At 42.8% G+C, this 23520-nt stretch overlaps 3 protein-coding genes across 8 annotated transcripts in view; 1 reads left to right on the forward strand and 2 right to left on the reverse strand.

Annotated features, from left to right (window-relative positions):
- LOC106591223 (CREB3 regulatory factor) overlaps positions 1-3710 on the reverse strand; it is a 34611-nt gene extending 30901 nt beyond the window's left edge. The window contains exons 1-2 of one of the 6 annotated variants that reach the window (XM_045690933.1): positions 2185-2741; positions 1839-2016 (exon numbers count right to left, since the gene is read on the reverse strand). The gene's annotated coding sequence lies outside the window, so the exon portion shown is untranslated. Of the gene's footprint in view, positions 1-1838; positions 2121-2184; positions 2742-2814; positions 2965-3175; positions 3450-3561 lie in introns of those variants that run through there. The other 5 variants (XM_045690929.1, XM_045690928.1, XM_045690932.1 and 2 more) reach the window with 5 other exon arrangements.
- A 4072-nt stretch (positions 3711-7782) lies between these two features.
- atpv0e2 (ATPase H+ transporting V0 subunit e2) lies at positions 7783-9849 on the reverse strand. The gene is given in 4 exon segments (NM_001146601.2): positions 7783-8473; positions 8782-8881; positions 9172-9219; positions 9654-9849. Coding segments are annotated over 3 exon segments (240 nt in total). The 5' UTR covers positions 9752-9849; the 3' UTR covers positions 7783-8473; positions 8782-8787.
- A 6506-nt stretch (positions 9850-16355) lies between these two features.
- Positions 16356-23520, forward strand: part of LOC106564362 (stress-induced-phosphoprotein 1) — a 32090-nt gene continuing 24925 nt past the window's right edge. The window contains exon 1 of the mRNA XM_045690935.1: positions 16356-16662. Within this exon, the coding sequence (XP_045546891.1) occupies positions 16605-16662 (58 nt within the window). The 5' untranslated portion in view covers positions 16356-16604. The remainder of the gene's footprint in view (positions 16663-23520) is intronic.

Genomic DNA, 23520 nt, shown 5'->3' on the forward strand with positions numbered 1-23520 from the left:
CAGTTTGTATTGGTGGTAGTAGTATGAGTTGGGATTATACTGGTTCATTGTTTAGCTAGCTAGCTACATGTCTAAACAAAAGTTAGCCAGGTGTGTCTGGGGGTGATTACGGCCATCTATTGTATTTCATGGACATGTGTACATGGGTAGATAATAGTGACTCATCCACTTAGCTAGATGTGGCTGGGGGGTGGTTATAGCGTTTCTTTCACATGACTCATCAATTTAGACATGTGTGACAGGGTAATAATTATAAAATATTTTTTATCTGGCCACTTACTGTTTTTGATATTGCTACTATGCAAATACGCAAGTAACCATTTCATGTACCATTTACACATTTTGTATCCTGTGCAACTTAGATTTGATATAGAGTGTGTTTACCAGAGAAGGTAATGTGAAGAACATGACCTGCACTAAAGTCTGATTAGGATATAGGACTAGATAAAGTGTATTTTTACCTGGAGTTTTTCCCTTATTGTAGGCTACTACTTTTACCACTTTTAGTCTTGAAATATGTGGTTGTTTACTACACTACTCACTCTGTTTAGCACATGGCCTCACATGTGAATCATTAAAGAGATGGGTGGGGCTAAGCCTTAAGAGGGTGTGAACAATGCTGAATGGGTGTAGACAAAGAAGACCTCTCCAGTAGGTGTACTAAAACATTCAAGAGCCATTTTCTCAAAAGTGGGGTTAGAAGTTTATCAACTTCCATTGTTCCTCAACTGCAGTGTATGATATATCATCTTCTAACTCTGAGTCTCTACTTGTATCCAGTGTAAAAAAAACACATTTCAAATGTTGCTACATAAGACCGAATCCAGGTGGTGGGTCACAAATGAGGACAACACCAGGGCCTGTATTCATAAAGCGTCTCAGAGTAGGAGTGCTGATTTAGGATCAGTTTAGGCTTCGAGACCATATTGAATAAGATACCCCAGTAGGCTACTACAAATAAATCACACTGTATAGAGATCAGGTGAGGTTATTATCAAGGTTCCCATCTCCTTGAAACTATTAAAAGATTATTGGCCCTGGTCAAAAGATGTGCACTACATAGGGAATAGGATGCCATGTGGGACGCAAACCCAGTAGGACAAGACCAGCAGTCTATATGCTACAAAATAATAGACAGCTTAGGGCAGTGGTTTTCAAACCAATCTTCTGGAACCCCAGACGTTTTACAATGTTGTTGTAGCCCTGAACTAGCTCACCTAATTCACCTAATTAAGGACTTGATTATTAGTTGATAAGTTATTATCAAGGTTCCCAGCCATCCCCTTTATTAATATATAGTCTATATACCTGTATATATACCTGTATATACCTGTATATGAGACAATTCCCCAAAGTAAACAACATATCTTATTGTGTGCGTGGCTCCAGACCGGAGTCCGGTCTCCGCTCAGGAAATACCCGATCCGTGTGGTTGGTGAATGGTGGACTAGTCTACACCCGACCTTGGCCGACCCGGAACAGAATATAGGCTACACCATATCACTAGAGCAACAACATATACGACCTTGGTGTGACTTTACACATATTTAATGTCTCGGAGGCCTGGAGAATAATATAGGTCAAAAGGCAGTGTGACATATTGGAACAAGCCACATAGCCTATACGCTAGAGGCCTACAATAATTGGACCACACACATAGCCTATACACTTCAGACAAAAGCTCTATATAGCCTACCATTAGTAGTCCTACTAATAACACAATACTGTTTACATGCCACTCTTAGGTTGCATAACACGTTATATAGACTAAACAAAAAGTGTGAATAATAAGTAGGTTAGACATTTACGCATTTAATAAAAGTGTCAAAAAAGTGCACCTGCTTGTCGGGACAGAGAGAGACGAGCAGTCCAGACAGCTCGTGATGTCAGCGTGGAACCGATCGACTCGCGTGCACCGAGTAGCCTGCACTGCCACGAGAGGAGACCGGAGGCCAGCCCGATCAGTGAGACTGTCTGGAAAGCCAATTTTCCAAATTGGGTCCGACGTCTATTCGTCTGGGGAAATAATTTAATTTATAATGTTCTTTTCCCATCTTAACGAATATTACTGGAAGACTTTTGATGAAACGGTGGTGTATTTTAGGACTAACTGATGCCCAGCTTTCGTCCCCTCTTTCTCTTCCCTTATTTATTTACTCCTGAATGAAAGAGAAACAAACTAACCTATTTCGTTCTCATCCGCGCTTGTTTGCGTGCCCATCCGAATCAGTTTCCTCATCACCTCACCCTAACGATAAACCCCATCATAACAACCCACAACATGTGAACTTGGGGCAGCGTCTTGGTCTCACAGTGGTCTGGTCTGACTGCACCACTGGATGATCACTGCACAACAACAAAGATAAAGAACCGTCTAGAGAGAGAGGAGGGTGCTATGGCAGACAGCAGGGTCCCGCATGGCATGAGACCGAGCGAGGGAGAACACACGACCCTCAAAACCCGATGGCTGCGCTCAAGCAAGGCATCTCACATCGCCAAGAATGTTCTAATTTGTTTAAAATTGTAATACCATCTCTAAAATACCGGGCGAATAGGATAAAACTCGATTTGACAGACAATGATAATCCCAAAATTCTCGCGCACCGCACACCACCCCAAAAAATATATTTGGGGCGCAGCTGGCACCATGCAACGCCGGATGTCCATTATTAATTTTTAATACGGCACGAAAGCGTGTGGAGTGGCTTCGCACGCCACAATGGAGCCTACATTACAGTCTACATTCTTTATAGCCCTGACCTAAAAAAAAACGAATATGTTGCGAGTAAAATATTTCGATATAAAAGAAGTTACCTCGTTTCCCCTTTTGTAATTTGCTACACCTGACTGTGTAGGCTACAGTAGCCTAACCGACTCGAATGTGACCGACAGTGACAGTAGCCTAACCGACTCGAATGTGTACAGTAACAGACAGTGACAATAGCCTACGGCCAAAGTTGAAAGGGTTTTCAGGAGATCGAAAAGCAGGCACCGCTCTCAAGATGCAGTTGAACCCTCCTCCCTAAATATACTTTGTATCGGTTCTACTAAAAATAATTTAACAAAATAACAGCGCAAATACTTAGCCGAAATACGAGGTAAGTCCAAGAGGGGATAACTACCAACTTCAGTAAATTACAAAGCTTATGTGAGGTGACTAGCTACATAGCTATACCTTATTAGGTTTCGTCCATGTCCCCTTGAAAGAATCCTCTCCAGACAAGTAGGCTACAAGGTTACCAACCCACACCAGTCTAAAATGTCTGCCTTAACCACTCCAAAGATTATTACGCACATACAAGTGTGATAACACGGCGAAAGTCATAATACAGCAAACACATAATTTATCCTCACATAAAGGAAGTTAGTTTTAAACAGCTGGTGTCGAGCTAGTCCATAGTTGATCAAACGGGGACATCAAGGCTGTACAGGATAATGTCTGATCCAAAACAGAACATATTTCGAAATGAGACCAGACACAATGAATACATTTTGAATTATTGCCCCCATCATGCCCAGATAAACCTAATTCTATTTTATAGAAGCTCGTAAATAACTTACACATCTCCACGGAGCTGTCTAACCCCCTTACGCATCACATGGTGTCGCCCGTATGACTCACAATTAAAAAAGAGCAAACTGGTAGCCTAGTCTACTTTCAATGTTTCGGCGGAATGATAACACTTTAGTTTCTCATCCGCATTTTGGAGTGGAGGCGTGAACATTGTTCCGAGGATGTTATATGTTTTGTTATTGTGCATACATGTTAATGGTAGGATGGAATACACACTCGGTTACATTTGACATGGCCTCCTCTTAAAAGCGAAAGGACCGACACACGCTCGCTCGGCTCGCAGAGCAACTGAGGAAAACTCCTGATGCAAAATGGAAACTGTGTCAACGGGTAAACACAGGCTCTCGGTGCACGAGGGCATACGAGTTCATGGCAGCGCTCAATTCTAGTGGTCGAGTTCGTTTTGCAAGGCCCGGTGCCCCGGTTTGCAGGATTTTGCTTATTTTAGACCACTCTCTTGGTCCTTAAGTGACGTCTTCATTCACCCGGGTCAACGGACCATGCAAAACGAACCCGCCTAGTGAAAACGGATATGGCTGGCGTAACGTCAGAGCTGGGGCGGGTTCATGTGAACCATCTTTAGGACACGGTGAAGAATGAGGGCCTGAACCCGGTGAACCGCACGACTACTTACTGTACCAGGGGCTCTAGCCTGCTTCCTGCCGCGCCGCTCTATAGGCAGATAATTACATTAAATCCGAGAATATAGGTCAGATTCCTATTAAAATGCCATGGAAAAAGTGTCTAGCCTAGCTAGCCCACTCTGCTACATGCAGACCAATATCACAATGATAAGGAGCCTAGGCCTACAGACAGTAATATGTTCCTTTTCTATTTAAAATCTTAATGTTACATAAAAGTAGGTAGCCAGTTGCCTGTGTGCAGAACGTCAATTTACATTACCATGAATAATACAACAGCTTAGTGTGTGTGTATGTGTGTGTGAGAGTACTGTATGTTCGCGTTATTTTTCATTAATTATAGAACAGTTTAGTGCTGTGTGAGTGAGAGAGCGAGACAGACAGCGAGTGTGCATTGGTTTGTGTGTGTGAGAGAGAGAGAGGGTGTGTACTTGTGTGTATGTGAGCGACACAGTGAGCGAGAGTGTGCACGTTGATGCGCGCCTGTGTGTGCTATACGTACAGTATGTCCTCTCCCAGGCGGCAGTAGATATAGGCCACAGCATATAACACATTCCTAATGCAATGGAGAGAAAGATCACAGACATTTTAATCCAATCACTGAACAAGCCTGTCAGAACCATAGATATTCTAGAGTGTGTAGGTCTGTGTTCTGATTCTATCTCTGGCCAGAACTGTGGAACATGGTAACTATGGGACACCAAGGCCATTTCATTCTGTTGAAAACAATAGTCATAGCCCAGGTGGATCATTGTTAAAAATGAGACAAAGAGGTTTAGACTATTGAAAGTGTCTGTGTGCGTGTGTGTTTGTGTGTTTGAGATTGTTGAAGGCCAAATAAGAATTTCAAAGTAAAAGCTTTCCTCCACTGTCTACAGTTCATCACATATAGTCCTGTATCTTCTTCAGTCATCATTATCTGTAGGGTGCCATTTGGGATACAGCGATTTTCCGTCACCTTCACAGCAGCAGGCCCAAAATGTTGGGTAGTCACAACTGTCTGATCCTAGGTGATGAATGATGTCTGTGATTTTATGTAACCCTGTAATCCCTAATCCGCTGGTTGCACAAATGGCTCAATAGTTTTTCCCCTCTCTATAGCCGTAAGGCTAGAGGTTTCCTTTAGCTATAGCCTTAACGCCCATTTTAACTGTCTAAACATACATTTAAACTCCATTCTAACTGTGTAAATGTCAACTTTAACTGTACAAACGTCCATTTTAACTGTAAACGTCCCTTTAAACGCCATTCTAACTGTGTAAATGTCAACTTTAACTGTACAAACGTCCATTTTAACTGTAAACGTCCCTTTAAACGCCATTCTAACTGTGTAAATGAATGGTAAAGAACAGTGCTCATAATATCAGGTGTGTGTGTGTGTGTGTACGATAGAGACAAGTATCAGGTGCAGGCTGAGGAGGATTCAGAAGGAGACAGGGCACAGTGTAGCAGACATTGAAATAGGGTTTTTACTAAAGGATTCACATGGACAATGTCACTGTATACACCTACACATTAGATCACACTTACACAAGGCCTGAGTCAGACAAGTCTTTTTCCAGTGTCAAAAACACACACATCTATACGCTCAATGTTTCCATGGTGACCACAATGGACAAGCTGTTGTGCACGTTGTAACCTAGTGTTCGTAATAATGGACCTAGGCTTCCACATATCTACATAGCTGGAATACATAGAACAGCTTTCTCTCATGTAAACGGATCTATTCATGTCAGCCCTGGGCTGAATCATGTCTACTTCAGGGGGTGTCCTAAATTACCCCCTATTCCCTACATAGTGCACTACTTTTGACCAGAGCCCAATGGGCACTGATTAAAAGGAGTGCGCTGTAGAGAATAGGCAATAGGTTGCCATTTGGGACGTAGCCTTGATCTATCACTTTTGATCCCTCTGTAAACCGCCACCACAACTATCAACAAGGCTTAAAGGAAAACACAACATCATTTGGTCTTTCTCAAAAGTAGCTGTATATTGATGTATCTTTCTTGACTTTTTGGCTGAGCTGAGGAACAAGCTGTCTCAGAGATAGGAGGCCCTAGCCTCGTCCCAGATGTGTTTGTGCAATCTTGCCAACTACATTGGTGTGATTGTCAAGCCAAACATGTTTAGTATGACAGTGAATGACAAGGAGTTGGCATGATGGCACCAACAAGACTGGCATGATGGCTAAGATGGCTTCTCTCTGGGTGGGGGTGGAGGGAGGGCAGGGAAGGTTGTTGTGGCTGGCTGGAGCTGGGGTGCCTTCCTACAGAAAGCATCACACATCGTTTACACAAGAAGGAGCAGAGGTTGATAGCAAGCACTTGCAGGGTTTGGGGTCAATTCAAGTTCAACTGAAGTTTATTTACGAATGGAAATGTTCCGATTTAGAATTATGATTTTTTTCAGTTCATTTTATAGGGCAATTTCCATTCAATTCCTGAATTGATGGGAGTTAATTGTTGAATTGGAATTGACTCCTCCAACCCTGTCCCTGCAGCAAGACTAGTTGTATTGTGGTCGACGACAAACACTGGCTGATATTGTGATCATGATCACCATGGTAACTAGGAGGACCTAGGGTTGAAGAATTCTAGGAAATTTCCCCAAATTCCCAGGTTTCCAGAAATCCCAGTAGGGATATTCTTGGAATTAGAAGGGAATGCGTAGGAAACCTGGGTATCCTCCAACCAGGATTTCTGACCAGGGAATTTGGGGAAAGTTACTGGAATTTTGCAACCCTAGGAGGACCATAACGATCCTGGAGAGCGATGATGGGAAAGGAGAGAGGATAGAGTAAGGAGTTGTCCTGTGGTTGAGATTTTAAAAGCCGCTTAAAATGGAGTGGGGCTCTCGAGTGTAGTTTCTCATGGCCGTCGGCCAGCCAACCACTCCTGGTAATGTACTAGTATTTACACACAGAATGACTCAACAATAATCCTCAAAGTAACATAATACAGACACTGACTCCACATAACATAACAGTCAACTTATGTAACAGCCAGGACCTCAGTAAAAATAAATACTAAACTTCAATTAAGACTTTCTTATGATGATAATAATAATAATAACAACAACATGTACAGGAAATGTAAACAATAACAACAACAGGTCAAGTAAACCTCCAAGATTACACGTTTTAACTGGAGCTAGAGACACAAGTGACATCTATGTGCTACCTGGTAATATCGAGTTTATCAGCGTGAGCTATGCCTTCCAGTGCATTATCAAAACAAATACATTGTTTTGCTCAAAAATAGAACATTTCTCACATGTAAGGATTATATGTAACGTATACAATTATATTATATCATTTGATATTTCATATTACTTTCATACCTGCTATCCAATAAATAGAATTGTGCATGCATTCTACAACACGTTGGACCATCAGCAGCATGATGACCTAGATATACGTTTCATATAATCCTTACATATATAGTGTCATATACTTTTCTGTCTAAGGATTATTATACATCACTTATCTATATTGTCACAGATTTGATCCCAACAGAACATGATTGTTTAATAAATCCTCTTAAGGATCGGACCCTTTTTTTCAATTTTCGCCTAAAATGACATACCCAAATCTATCTGCCTGTAGCTCAGGACCTGATGCAAGGATATGTATATTCTTGATACCATTTGAAAGGAAACACTTTGAAGTTTGTGGAAATGTGAAATGAATGTAGGAGAATATAACACATTAGATCTGGTAAAAGATAATACAAAGAAAAAAACAATGCGTTTTTTTGTATTTTCTTTACCATCATCTTTGAAATGCACGAGAAAGGCCAAAATGTATTATTCCAGCCCAGGCACAATTTAGATATTGGCCACTAGATGGCAGCAGTGTATGTGCACATTTTTAGACTGATCCAATGAACCATTGCGTTCCTGTTCAACATTTTGTATCAAGACTGCCCAAATGTGCCTAATTGGTTTATTAATAACTTTTCAAGTTCATAACTGTGCACTCTCCTCAAACAATAGCATGGCATTTTTTCACTGTAATAGCTACTGTAAATTGGACAGTGCAGATTCTCTCCCATCTGACTTGACTGCTGCAGGTTCAGATGGCGATGCAAAAATATTCTGACAACATTGCAGTGACGTAAGAAAGACATTGGGATGGAGGGATGGAGGAATGTAGCCGGAGATGTAAAGAGGAGGGAATAGACGGGTTCAGGAATCCAGTCCAGGATGGATGAAAGGAATGAAGATATGTGATCAACGGAGCATCAAAGAGAACCCAACCCTGGAGAGAGAAAGAGAGAGAGAGGAGCCATTATAAACTCTATATACCTAGTTTATTCATGATTATTATTTTTACAAATATTTTTCTGGGGTTTTATGTGTTTTATTGAGCTAGGCCAGTGAAGAGAAGACAGGAAAGGTAGGAGAGACTGCGAGTCAGAATGACAGTGGGTCAGATTCCAACCCATGCCATCTCTGGTATCCTAGGCTGTGTGTGCCGGGGTTCGCTGCCCTGACACATTAATGCTTATTCTTGAAAGCTATTATACAGTGCTATGTCAGGTGTTATAATGAGACAGTAGGACTGACCTGGTGTTACTCCCAGAAGTAGCGGAGGTACCAGATAGTCTCGTTCTTCAGCTGAGGTCCAAACAGAGGGTTGGCCTGGGCTAGGATCGCTATCAGCCAGCTGCACACACACACACACACACACACACACACACACACACACACACACACACACACACACACACACACAGTAGAGAACCTGGCATTAAGTTTTACAGCAACTAGAGAACCTGACATTAACTTATACAGTAAGTAGACTTAGAGCGAACATAGAGTAGAGAACCTGATATTAACTTATACAGTAAGTAGACTTGGAGCGAACATAGACTAGAGAATCTGACATTAACTTATACAGTAAGTAGACTTAGAGCGAATATAGAGTAGAGAAACTGACAGGACATCCATACTCACAATAACCAGCAACAAACAGCTGTCAAGATCAAACTAGTGATGACAACCCTGTGAATAGAAAGAGTCAACACACATTGACACAAACCATATCAGCTATCATCACAAACACGCAAGCTTGCTCGCTTGCACGTACGCACACGCGCGCACACACACACACACACTATAACCTGCTTAATATGAACGACATCTTTGATATACAGTAGCTACTACTCTGACAACTGCATTGCGAGCGGGCCCACAGCAGGGATGAGAGAGAGTGGATCGATGCGTATAGGCAGGCTTCTGTCCAGGGCCTACTGTTTCCATCCCGTTCATTCATTACAATCCGAGATATAGGAACATATCCTTACAATGCAACATATTTGCCTTAAAAAAAGGATTTCATATAATAATCAAATATAAATATTTACCAGATTACCATTATACACAATTTTTCGCTTCTTTTATGCATTTGCATGGATTACGGTAGGTAGGACACCTACCCTCGGTTTGGTCCTTTGGGCACGAAAAAGGGTGCTACGATACCAACGAGCGCCCATAACGTGGTGAAACAGATCATCGGCAGCGCGAAAGAGCCCATCGTTACACCGAATAGATCACGGGGTGAAAGATAAATAAATATCAAATTGTGTCCTTAGCTAGAACAACAGCATCAACCGGCCCGCTGCGTTCCTTCTCAAGAACCCTCTTACAGTTTACTCCCGCCTTCTCCCATTAAAACGCCTCTGATTGGTCGGGAGCGTTGGGATTGCAGTCTTTGATTGGTTTAGATTGTGTGTCCGTCAGTATTAAGAAACCAGCGACTGGCTAGTGGAATGCGTGTATGCCTAGTCTGACAGCAGATCGGAAGTGAAATTTAATTAACAGTAACAAATTGTTGACACAATGTAACAATGTTGCCGAGTTAAAAGAAAGTATAGTTTGTACCACATTTTTTACTAAAATTAATACATTGGTCACTGTAATGGCCTTGGTTATAGCTAATTATAAACTGGGTGGTTCGATCCCTGAATGCTAATTGGCTGTGGTAAATCAGACCGTATACCAGGGGTATGACAAAACATGTATTTTTACTACTCTAAATAAGTTGGTAACCAGTTTATAATAGCAATACGGCACCTCGGGGGTTTGCGATATATGGCCAATATACCACAGCTAAGGGCTGTGTTTTAGCACTCCGCGATGCGTTGTACATAAGAACAGCCTTTAGCCATGGTATATTGGCCATATACCACACCCCCTCGGGCCTTGTTGGTTAAATATTGTAAGGTCGCGTCAATTCGAATCTGGTATCAGAACAAAATAGTCAGCACATAGTAACTTCTGATTTCTTTCTACTTTAATTAATGCAAACACTTGAATGGTAAATATGTGGTTCGTATATACGGGCTCCTTGTAACACCACGCAGGGCAGACAGAGAACTGAAATGTCATCACAAGTTCTTCTTTAAATATTTCTTGAGAGACGTAGTTCCCACTCCTTGCTGGGCCTGTCAGAGTAGAGACTAGAATATGGTTTAGACTTATTCCAGCCTATCGTTGGCGTGCAGGTTGGTCCCAACCTCTAGACGCACTCCTGCTTCCTGGCGTAGCTATTGTCTCTGGAGGATGTCTCATCTTGTGACTGCACAACGCACAGTTCTCTAAAACCCTTAACACCCCCCTGCATATACCTTTCACCCATATCCTGTTATTGCTATTATTCTACAGAAAAGCTCTTGCAAAACCCTGTTTTTACAGCATCAGCATTCTGTCCACAAGACCCACCATCACATGAGCCACTTCCTCTAACATATAGCATTATTCAATTATCTTATAGTTAATAAACTTATTATTATAGCATCTGTGTTATATTATATAGGTTATGCAAACAGATTGTTATATTATATAGGACATGCACACAAATAGTTGGTCAAACCCTAACAATATAATATGCTTAATCCGTAGGTTCTTTTCAATGTGTTGCCACATTTAATAACATAAATGCCAAGTAACAAACAACATGCTAAGGAGCCATGTTTCCAACTGCTGCCATGCTGTAGCGCAAGTCAACAGCATGAATTAACCCATTCATCACAGACACGGATGTAGTTTTGTTCTGTAGGATATTTACATATTTTCTTATACACTGAGTATACCAAACAATATAGAACACCTTCCTAATATTGAGTTGCGCCTTTAGAACAGCCTCAGTTCGTCGGGGCATGGGCTGACTCTACAAGGTGTCGAAAGTGTTCCACAGGGATGCTTCAAATGCCTCCCACAGTTGTGTCAAGTTCACTGGATGTCCTTCTGGTGGTGGACCATTCTTGATACACACAGGAGACTGTTGAGTGTGAAAAACCCAGCAGCGTTGCAGTTCTTGACACAAACCAGTGCGCGTGGCACCTACTACCATAACCTGTTCAAAAGCACTTTTCTTGCCCATTCACCCTCTGAATGACACACACACACAATGAATGTCTCAATTGTCTCAAGGCTTAAAAATCATTCATTAACCTGTCGACTCCCCTTCATCTACAATGATTAAAGTGGATTTAACAAGTGACATCAATAAAGGACCACCTGGTCAGTCTATCTATGTCATGGAAAGAGCAGGTGTTCTTAATGTTTTGTATACTCAGTGTATATATAATAAATATAGCTGGGCAATGTTACTAATATAATCATATCAGCATCATTTCTCTTCACACGAGATTAGTTCCTTTTATCCAGGATATCCAGCACTAATTTCAATGAAATTGAATGATATTTTATTTGGGGTAAAAATAATGCATCCAACAAGATGTGCATTTGTTTACTGAAGGATAACACGTGAAAGCATTATATAGGTCCAATGAAAACACTTATTTTCATAGTGGTCCTGAATGGTAGCCTGGGTACTGGTCTTTTTTTGGGTAACATCCTTGTCACTGCTGTCATTTGGCAAAAAAGACATTGAACACCAGACTACCTCAACAGTAAAAACAAATGACAAGTTATTCTCCAATGAATCACCTGAGATTTGAATTCATTGATTGTATACACAGGCATATAGATAGAAACTGAGAGGATTTAGCTTAGCTAACTTTATCATGAACTGTGCCACTGTCCACAGTAACTGCCAAAATAAAGGAAAACTTGAGTAAATGAGGGATACAAAGTACACTGAGCTCAAATATAAACGCAAAATGTAAAGTGTTGGTCCCATGTTTCATGAGCTGAAATAAAATACATTTGAGAGGAAGCTTATTTCTTTCAAATGTTGTGCAGAAATTGGTTTACATCCCTGTCAGGGAGTGTTTCTCTTTTTGCCAAGATAATCTATCTACCTGACAGGTGTGGCATATCAAGAAGCTGATTAAACAGCGTTATAATTACTCAGGTGCACCTTGTGCTGGGGATAATAAAAGGCCACTCTAAAATATGCCGTTTTGTCACAAAACACAATGCCACATATGTTTCAAGTTTTGAGGGAGCGTGCAATTTGCATGCTGACTGCAGGGATGTCCACGCCAGCCCAACCTACACATCCAGCATCTTCACCAGCGGTATCGTCTGAGACCATCCACCCGGACATATGATGAAACTTAGGAGTCTGTCTGTAATAAAGCACTTTTGTGGGGAAACACTCATTCTGATTGGCTGGGCCTGGCTCCCCAGTGGGTGGGGCTATGCCTTCCCAGGCCCAGCCATGGCTGAGCCCCTGTCCAGTCATGTAAAATCCAGTTATATGAACTGTAACTCAGTAAAATCATTGAAATGTTTGCATGTTGCTTTAATATTTTTGTTCAGTATATGTTGAAAGCAGGTGCTTCCACACAGGTGTGGTTTCTGAGTTAATTAAGCAATTAACATCCCATCATGCTTAGGGTCATGTATAAAAAATGCTGGGCAGGGCATGAGACAGCGTTTTCCACCCCCGTCAAAAAAACACCAAATGATGGAATTTATTGTGAAAGAATGGTGTCGCATCCCTCCAGTATAGAGTTCCAGAGACTTGTAGAATCCATGCCAAGGCACATGAAAGCTGTTCTGGCTCGTGGTGGCCCCAGCACCCTATTAAGACACTTTATGTTGGTGTTTCCTTTATTTTGGCAGTTACCTGTATGCGCTCCATTGTATCAACTGTAGGGTTGTACTGCCAAACTACATTCTGTACATTTCCTTTTCAGACAAAGGACATAGTGTTACATCACCTCCTGTTGAAACCTAGCCAGACTCTTTTCTCTCTGTCTCTCTGTCTCTCTGTCTCTCTGTCTCTCTGTCTCTGTCTGTCTGTCTGTCTGTCTGTCTGTCTGTCTGTCTGTCTGTCTGTCTGTCTGTCTGTCTGTCTGTCTGTCTGTCTGTCTCTCTCTCTCTCTCTCTCTCTCTCTGTCTCTCTCTTCTCTCTGTCTCTCTTCTGTCTCTCTCTCTGTCTCTTTCTCTCTGTCTCTCTCTTTCCTCTCTGTCTCCTCTCTCTCTCTTATATATATATATATATATATATATATATATATATATATATATATATATATATATATATATATATATATATATAGTACTAGTCAAAAGTTTGGACACACCTACTCATTCCGGAGTTTTCTTTATTTTTACTATTTTCTGCATTCTGTACATTTCCTTTTCAGACAAAGGGCATAGTGTTACATCACCTCCTGTTGAAACCTAGCCAGACTCTCTCTCTCTCTCTTCTCTCTGTCTCTCTCTCTCTATCTCATCATCTGTCTGGTATGACGCCATGTCAACATGACATCTCCTATGCTTAAACAGACATGCTACAATGTCATAAGAATGTCACAAAAAAACCTGTAGGCAACAAACCAAGATTGTATTACATTTCATGGCATAAATCATCCCCATACATTTTCCAGAAATGCTATTGACAGCTAGAGGAAACCGAATAGATCCACATTGAAGATGTGGATTAAGCCTAGTCCAGGACTAAAAAGCATTCTCATTAGAGATTTTAAATTCAAATAACTTTTTAGTCCTGGACTTGGTGTCTGGGAAACAGGGCCCAATTTAAGTAAATAAATGGTTGTATGAACTCTGACCTACAAAGCAAACCAATCACTGTTTAGATCAGGGATGGGCAACTAGATTCAGAGGCGGGACGATTTTTTTCGGAGCAGATGGTTGGGGGTCCAGTACATAATAATAATTTGGTTGTCTGCTTTCCCCTGCCGCAAGGTACTATCAAGGACACCTTGACTTGTGTGTACACTGTGACATTCAACACTGTGTGTGTTAAGTGTATTGTCCTTTAAACGGCGCAGTGTTCTGTTACCCCCAAAGCCTTTTTCAGCCTGACTGTGGAAGCCTTGTGATGTGTGGCACCGCCCACCACTGGGGAACACACACACATGCTGCACACACACACACACACACACACACACACACACACACACACACACACACACACACACACACACACACACACACACACACACACACACACACACACACACACACACACACACACACTTGAGTCTGCTTGTTTTGTCCATAGAATTTTAAATATTCAGATGTCACTGCATCCTCCCAAGTTCTTTGTGTCATCTCTAGCTATGTAAACACATTATCACCAGTAAAACACCAGGGTCTCTAGCTATGTAAACACATTATCACCAGTAAAACACCAGGGTCTCTAGCTATGTAAACACATTATCACCAGTAAAACACCAGGGTCTCTAGCTATGTAAACACATTATCACCAGTAAAACACCAGGGTCTCTAGCTATGTAAACACATTATCATCAGTAAAACACCAGAGTCTCTAGCTATGTAAACACATTATCACCAGTAAAACACCAGGGTCTCTAGCTATGTAAACACATTATCACCAGTAAAACACCAGGGTCTCTAGCTATGTAAACACATTATCACCAGTAAAACACCAGGGTCTCTAGCTATGTAAACACATTATCACCAGTAAAACACCAGGGTCTCTAGCTATGTAAACACATTATCACCAGTAAAACACCAGGGTCTCTAGCTATGTAAACACATTATCACCAGTAAAACACCAGGGTCTCTAGCTATGTAAACACATTATCACCAGTAAAACACCAGGTTCTCTAGCCCCATAGAAAATCCTCTCCACACCAGGGTCTCTAGCCCCATAGAAACCCTCTCCACCCCAGGGTCTCTAGCCCCATAGAAAATCCTCTCCACCCCAGGGTCTCTAGCCCCATAGAAAATCCTCTCCACCCCAGGGTCTCTAGCCCCATAGAAAATCCTCTCCACACCAGGGTCTCTAGCCCCATAGAAAATCCTCTCCACACCACGGTCTCTAGCCCCATAGAAAATCCTCTCCACACCAGGGTCTCTAGCCCCATAGAAAATCCTCTCCACACCAGGGTCTCTAGCCCCATAGAAAATCCTCTCCACACCAGGGTCTCTAGCCCCATAGAAAATCCTCTCCACACCAGAGTCTCTAGCCCCATAGAAAATCCTCTCCACACCAGGAAAATGACAATAGAGGGTTTTGTCCAATTAAAGCTCTATAGCAGCTCATGGTAATTATGTCACAGCAAGAATGCTGATGGTCATTCCTTCATTCTAGAATCAATGCTTTTTTCCTATGGGTTTTACATCCATCATCTCTCTGTATTGCTCTCTCTCTCTCTCTCTCTCTCTCACTCCCTCAGTCTACCTACTTCTTCCCTGGCTCGTTCTTTCTCTATGACAGCGAACTATCGCCACCTAGTGGTTCAAAGGATACTTTACTGGTCTGACTATGGACTTCAGGCTGTAACTTTACCCGGGTTGTTTACCGGACACAGATCATGTCAATGTACTAGAATAAATTCGTATAATACTACAGTATATCCTAGCGTTCAGTTTTTTTCACCAAATGTCCTTTAGCTAAGTACGAACTGTAGTTTCAATATCCTGAAACAAGCATTTCAAAACATGTTTCATTTCAAAGCTCCCCTGACAGTTTTAATGAAATCCACATCACAGTTCGCGGTTAATTTTAAGTTTCAGCTTTCATCTATTCCTCTTCAGATGATATCTGAGTTTCATTATTGCTTTGCCAAGAGAGTGGCCGTGGCAGGCAGACACATGGCCACATGCAGGAAACGTTGCGGTCAAGCTAGTCTCGTGTAGACCTACCTCGGTCAAACGATACAAGCAATGTATGCGCAACTACACTTAGGAACACGGTATCAGGTGGAACTCGGATTTGGACGAGAGAGCGCTCGTAAAGCTTAGTGTAGTGGCGCATTTATTCTGTCGGTCGGATAGCTTGATCATTTACGAGAGTCAGATGTAGCTCGATCGATTTCAGGAAACGGCGCAGATAAAGGCAGTTGAACGAACAACGAAGATCGATTCACCCGGCGGTTAAACTGTGGGGTAACCGCTGCCAATACTAGCTCTTTTATCCAGTTTTAAAGTGTTATACTTTCAGTGTTTTGTATATTTTCTATTCGAGTTGATAATGCTGGATGGTCGAACTGATGAAGTTCACAAGAGACATTTGCAGACTGCTGGGTATTGGAGGCGGTAAGTAAAACTAACTGCGAGGCCACTGTAAAGTTATTGAACTCATAAATGTCTATGTATTTTACGTCGACCACGGGCCACATTTAAACTGATTGACAAACAGCAGTGGAGTGTTTATCGACTTCTCGCTGGCGAGTCGGCTCGACTGAAGACAAGTTACACTAGTTAAAATGCTCCTATGCTACGTGAAAGCCTATTGTGATCACAAATGGGAGTGATATTATTTTGTTTATGTCAGTCATGTACGTTCCTATAAAAGGTCGCCTTGTATTTAAAGCGGCAGTCCGCAGTTGAAACCGTAACAAATCTGAGGGATGGGGGTGGAAAAATTTAACCGCTCTCAAATTCATAGTTCGAGTTACGGGTGTAAGGGCGGATCAGCCATGATATCAAAATTATAGTTTTATTCATGTTTTGAGCCTGTATAGTGTTTGTTTACATATACTTTGTACACAAACATTGGAGTAAAACAAGCTTATATTTTGGGTTCTGATGGGCTGCAACAGTTGAACTAAGCTCATGAGGATCAATGGGTATATATAATTAATTTAAGTCCAAAAATGTATGTAGGAACTGCAGATTGCCCCTTTTTAAATAAAGTATATTTGCTTTTGGGTTCCCGAGTGGCACAGCGGTCTAAAGCACTGCATCTCAGTGCTAGAGTCGTCACTACAGACCCTGGTTTGATTCCAGGCTGTATCACAACTAGCCGTGATTGGATGTCCCATAGGGCGGCGCACAATTGACCCAGCGTCATCCTGGTTAGGGTTTGGCCGGGGTAGGCCTTCATTGTAAATTAGAATTTGTTCTTAACTGACTTGCCTAGTTAAATAAGGTTAAATAAAACATTATTTTTGCTCTCTCACTCACATAATCAGTATGTTTCTACTTCAATCCTTTGTGTAGGCTTTTCTGTCTCTCTGCTCTATCTGCATGTGCCGACACGCCACATCGGAATCTGAGACTTTGTTTCCATTATCCTTACAAGACACTGTGCAGTGCACATAGCTCAGGGGACACAGTCCTCCTGGCTCGAGGGTTGTGTGTCTTTGTGGAACAGATCTGGCCCTTTGTAGCTCAGATGGTAGAGCATGGTGCCTGTAATTCCAGGGAAATGGGTTCAATTGCCGGGACCACCCATATGTAAATTGTATGCACGCATGACTGAAAGTCGCTTTGGATAAAAGAGTGTGCTAAATGGCATATGTTATTACATTAACTCTGGATGAAACTCTACCCTAAATGTACGAGAACAAACTGATGACTCATTCCAATAGAACGCAGTCACCAGTAATTCCCAGACTCTTGTTTAAATCTAAAGGCTTTCTATTCCCTAGTTCCTGGTTTAGTCTTTTGTCTCAAATGGGTGTTGTGGTGGTGAATTCAGGCTGCTTCTTCTATAAGCCAAGGCCACAGAGGACGGTAATGTGTATAAGCCAAGGCCACAGAGGACGGTAATGTGTATAAGCCAAGGCCACAGAGGACTGTAATGTGTATAAGCCAAGGCCACAGAGGACTGTAGTGTGTATAAGCCAAGGCCACAGAGGACTGTAGTGTGTATAAGCCAAGGCCACAGAGGACTTTAATGTGTATAAGCCAAGGCCACAGAGGACTGTAGTGTGTATAAGCCAAGGCCACAGAGGACTGTAGTGTGTGTATAAGCCAAGGCCACAGAGGACTGTAGTGTGTGTATAAGCCAAGGCCACAGAGGACTGTAGTGTGTGTATAAGCCAAGGCCACAGAGGACTGTAGTGTGTGTATAAGCCAAGGCCACAGAGGTATAAGCCAAGGCCACAGAGGACTGTAGTGTGTATAAGCCAAGGCCACAGAGGACTGTAATGTGTATAAACCAAGGCCACAGAGGACTGTAATGTGTATAAGCCAAGGCCACAGAGGACTGTAGTGTGTATAAGCCAAGGCCACAGAGGACTGTAATGTGTATAAGCCAAGGCCACAGAGGACTGTAATGTGTATAAGCCAAGGCCACAGAGGACTGTAGTGTGTATAAGCCAAGGCCACAGAGGACTGTAGTGTGTATAAGCCAAGGCCACAGAGGACTGTAATGTGTGTATAAGCCAAGGCCACAGAGGACTGTAGTGTGTGTATAAGCCAAGGCCACAGAGGACTGTAGTGTGTGTATAAGCCAAGGCCACAGAGGACTGTAGTGTGTGTATAAGCCAAGGCCACAGAGGTATAAGCCAAGGCCACAGAGGACTGTAGTGTGTATAAGCCAAGGCCACAGAGGACTGTAATGTGTATAAACCAAGGCCACAGAGGACTGTAATGTGTATAAGCCAAGGCCACAGAGGACTGTAGTGTGTATAAGCCAAGGCCACAGAGGACTGTAATGTGTATAAGCCAAGGCCACAGAGGACTGTAGTGTGTATAAGCCAAGGCCACAGAGGACTGTAGTGTGTATAAGCCAAGGCCACAGAGGACTGTAGTGTGTATAAGCCAAGGCCACAGAGGACTGTAGTGTGTATAAGCCAAGGCCACAGAGGACTGTAATGTGTATAAGCCAAGGCCACAGAGGACTGTAGTGTGTATAAGCCAAGGCCACAGAGGACTGTAGTGTGTATAAGCCAAGGCCACAGAGGACTGTAATGTGTATAAGCCAAGGCCACAGAGGACTGTAGTGTGTATAAGCCAAGGCCACAGAGGACTGTAATGTGTATAAGCCAAGGCCACAGAGGACTGTAGTGTGTATAAGCCAAGGCCACAGAGGACTGTAGTGTGTATAAGCCAAGGCCACAGATGACTGTAGTGTGTATAAGCCAAGGCCACAGAGGACTGTAGTGTGTATAAGCCAAGGCCACAGAGGACTGTAGTGTGTATAAGCCAAGGCCACAGAGGACTGTAATGTGTATCAGCCAAGGCCACAGAGGACTGTAGTGTGTATAAGCCAAGGCCACAGAGGACTGTAGTGTGTATAAGCCAAGGCCACAGAGGACTGTAGTGTGTATAAGCCAAGGCCACAGAGGACTGTAGTATGTGTATAAGCCAAGGCCACAGAGGACTGTAGTGTGTGTATAAGCCAAGGCCACAGAGGACTGTAGTGTGTGTATAAGCCAAGGCCAAAGAGGACTGTAGTGTGTGTATAAGCCAAGGCCACAGAGGACTGTAGTGTGTGTATAAGCCAAGGCCACAGAGGACTGTAGTGTGTGTATAAGCCAAGGCCACAGAGGACTGTAGTGTGGGTATAAGCCAAGGCCACAGAGGACTGTAGTGTGTATAAGCCAAGGCCACAGAGGACTGTAGTGTGTGTATAAGCCAAGGCCACAGAGGACTGTAGTGTGTATAAGCCAAGGCCACAGAGGACTTTAATGTGTATAAGCCAAGGCCACAGAGGACTGTAATGTGTATAAGCCAAGGCCACAGAGGACTGTAGTGTGTATAAGCCAAGGCCACAGAGGACTGTAGTGTGTATAAGCCAAGGCCACAGAGGACTTTAATGTGTATAAGCCAAGGCCACAGAGGAATGTAGTGTGTATAAGCCAAGGCCACAGAGGACTGTAGTGTGTGTATAAGCCAAGGCCACAGAGGACTGTAGTGTGTATAAGCCAAGGCCACAGAGGACTGTAGTGTGTATGAGCCAAGGCCACAGAGGACTGTAGTGTGTGTATAAGCCAAGGCCACAGAGGACTGTAGTGTGTATAAGCCAAGGCCACAGAGGACTGTAGTGTGTATAAGCCAAGGCCACAGAGGACTGTAATGTGTATAAGCCAAGGCCACAGAGGACTGTAGTGTGTATAAGCCAAGGCCACAGAGGACTGTAATGTGTATAAGCCAAGGCCACAGAGGACTGTAGTGTGTATAAGCCTAGGCCACAGAGGACTGTAGTGTGTATAAGCCAAGGCCACAGAGGACTGTAGTGTGTATAAGCCAAGGCCACAGAGGACTGTAGTGTGTATAAGCCAAGGCCACAGAGGACTGTAATGTGTATAAGCCAAGGCCACAGAGGACTGTAATGTGTATAAGCCAAGGCCACAGAGGACTGTAGTGTGTATAAGCCAAGGCCACAGAGGACTGTAATGTGTATAAGCCAAGGCCACAGAGGACTGTAGTGTGTATAAGCCAAGGCCACAGAGGACTGTAGTGTGTATAAGCCAAGGCCACAGAGGACTGTAGTGTGTATAAGCCAAGGCCACAGAGGATTGTAATGTGTGTATAAGCCAAGGCCACAGAGGACTGTAGTGTGTGTATATGCCAAGGCCACAGAGAACTGTAGTGTGTGTATAAGCCAAGGCCACAGAGGACTGTAGTGTGTGTATAAGCCAAGGCCACAGAGGTATAAGCCAAGGCCACAGAGGACTGTAGTGTGTATAAGCCAAGGCCACAGAGGACTGTAATGTGTATAAACCAAGGCCACAGAGGACTGTAATGTGTATAAGCCAAGGCCACAGAGGACTGTAGTGTGTATAAGCCAAGGCCACAGAGGACTGTAATGTGTATAAGCCAAGGCCACAGAGGACTGTAGTGTGTATAAGCCAAGGCCACAGAGGACTGTAATGTGTATAAGCCAAGGCCACAGAGGACTGTAGTGTGTATAAGCCAAGGCCACAGAGGACTGTAGTGTGTATAAGCCAAGGCCACAGAGGACTGTAATGTGTATAAGCCAAGGCCACAGAGGACTGTAGTGTGTATAAGCCAAGGCCACAGAGGACTGTAGTGTGTATAAGCCAAGGCCACAGAGGACTGTAGTGTGTATAAGCCAAGGCCACAGAGGACTGTAATGTGTATAAGCCAAGGCCACAGAGGACTGTAGTGTGTATAAGCCAAGGCCACAGAGGACTGTAATGTGTATAAGCCAAGGCCACAGAGGACTGTAGTGTGTATAAGCCAAGGCCACAGAGGACTGTAGTGTGTATAAGCCAAGGCCACAGAGGACTGTAGTGTGTATAAGCCAAGGCCACAGAGGACTGTAATGTGTATCAGCCAAGGCCACAGAGGACTGTAGTGTGTATAAGCCAAGGCCACAGAGGACTGTAGTGTGTATAAGCCAAGGCCACAGAGGACTGTAGTGTGTATAAGCCAAGGCCACAGAGGACTGTAGTGTGTGTATAAGCCAAGGCCACAGAGGACTGTAGTGTGTGTATAAGCCAAGGCCAAAGAGGACTGTAGTGTGTGTATAAGCCAAGGCCACAGAGGACTGTAGTGTGTGTATAAGCCAAGGCCACAGAGGACTGTAGTGTGTGTATAAGCCAAGGCCACAGAGGACTGTAGTGTGGGTATAAGCCAAGGCCACAGAGGACTGTAGTGTGGGTATAAGCCAAGGCCACAGAGGACTAGTGTGTAGCTAGGCCTGGGCTATTGCACTCACTAACTGACATTGCTCAAGATACTCTACTAGAACAAGATACTAGAGGTCGACCGATTATGATTTTTCAACACCTATGCCGATTATTGGAGGGCCAAAAAAGCCGCTACCGATTAATCGGCCGTTTTTTTTCTTCTTTTTTTTTGTAATAGTGACAACTACAACAATACTGAATGAACACTTATTTTAACTTAATATAATACATCAAGGAAATCAATTTAGCCTCAAATAAATAATGAAACATGTTCAATTTGTTTTAAATAATGCAAAAACGAAGTGTTGGAGAAGAAAGTAAAAGTGCAATATGTGCCATGTAAGAAAGCTAACGTTTAAGTGCCTTGCTCAGAACATGGGAACATATGAAAGCTGGTGGTTCTTTTTAACATGAGTCTTCAATATTCCCAGGTAAGAAGTTTTAGATTGTAGTTATTATAGGAATTATAGGACTATTTCTCTCTATACGATTTGTATTTCATATACCTTTGACTATTGGATGTTCTTATAGGCACTTTAGTATTGCCAGTGTAACAGTATAGCTTCCGTCCCTCTCCTCACTCCTACCTGGGCTCGAACCAGGAACACATCGACAACAGCCACCCTCGAAGCAGCGTTACCCATGTAGAGGAAGGGGAACAACTACTCCAAGTCTCAGAGCGAGTGACGTTTGAAACGCGCGCACCCGGCTAACTAGCTGCCATTTCATATCGGTCACACCAGCCTAATCTTGGGAGTTGACAGGCTTGAAGTCATAAACAGCGCAATGCATTGCGAAGGGCTGCTGGCAAAATGCACGAAAGTGCTATTTTGAATTAACGCTTACGAGCCTGCTGCTGCCTACCATCGCTCAGTCAGACTGCTCTATCAAATCATAGACTTAATTATAACATAATAACACACAGAAACACGAGCCTTAGGTCATTAATATGGTCGAATCCGGAAACTATCATCTCGAAAACAACACGTTATTCCTGTTACATTGCACAACCTTCAGTGTTATGTCATAACTACGTAAAATTCTGGTGAATTAGTTCGCAACGAGCCAGGCGGCCCAAACGGTTGCATATACCCTGATTCTGCGTGCAAGGAACGCAAAATGACACAATTTCACCTTGTTAATATTGCCTGCTAACCTGGATTTCTTTTAGCTAAATATGCAGGTTTAAAAATTTATACTTCTGTGTATTGATTTTAAGAAAGGCATTGATGTTTATGGTTAGGTACAGTCGTGCAACGATTGTGCGTTTTTCCGCAAATGCGCTTTTGTTAAATCATCCACGTTTGGCGAAGTCGGCTGTCTTTGTTAGGAAGAAATAGTCTTCACAGTTCGCAACGAGCCAGGCGGCCCAAACCGCTGCATATACCCTGACTCTGTTTGCAAGAGAAGTGACACATTTTCCCTAGTTAAAAGAAATTCATGTTAGCAGGCAATATTAACTAAATATGCAGATTTAAAAATATATACTTGTGCATTGATTTTAAGAAAGGCATTGATGTTTATGTTTGGAGCAACGTGTACCTAAGCGATTATATGCAAAGCAGGA

This window comes from Salmo salar, chromosome ssa12 (genome assembly GCF_905237065.1).
Source record: "Salmo salar chromosome ssa12, Ssal_v3.1, whole genome shotgun sequence".
NCBI classification, from domain to species: Eukaryota; Metazoa; Chordata; class Actinopteri; order Salmoniformes; family Salmonidae; genus Salmo; species Salmo salar.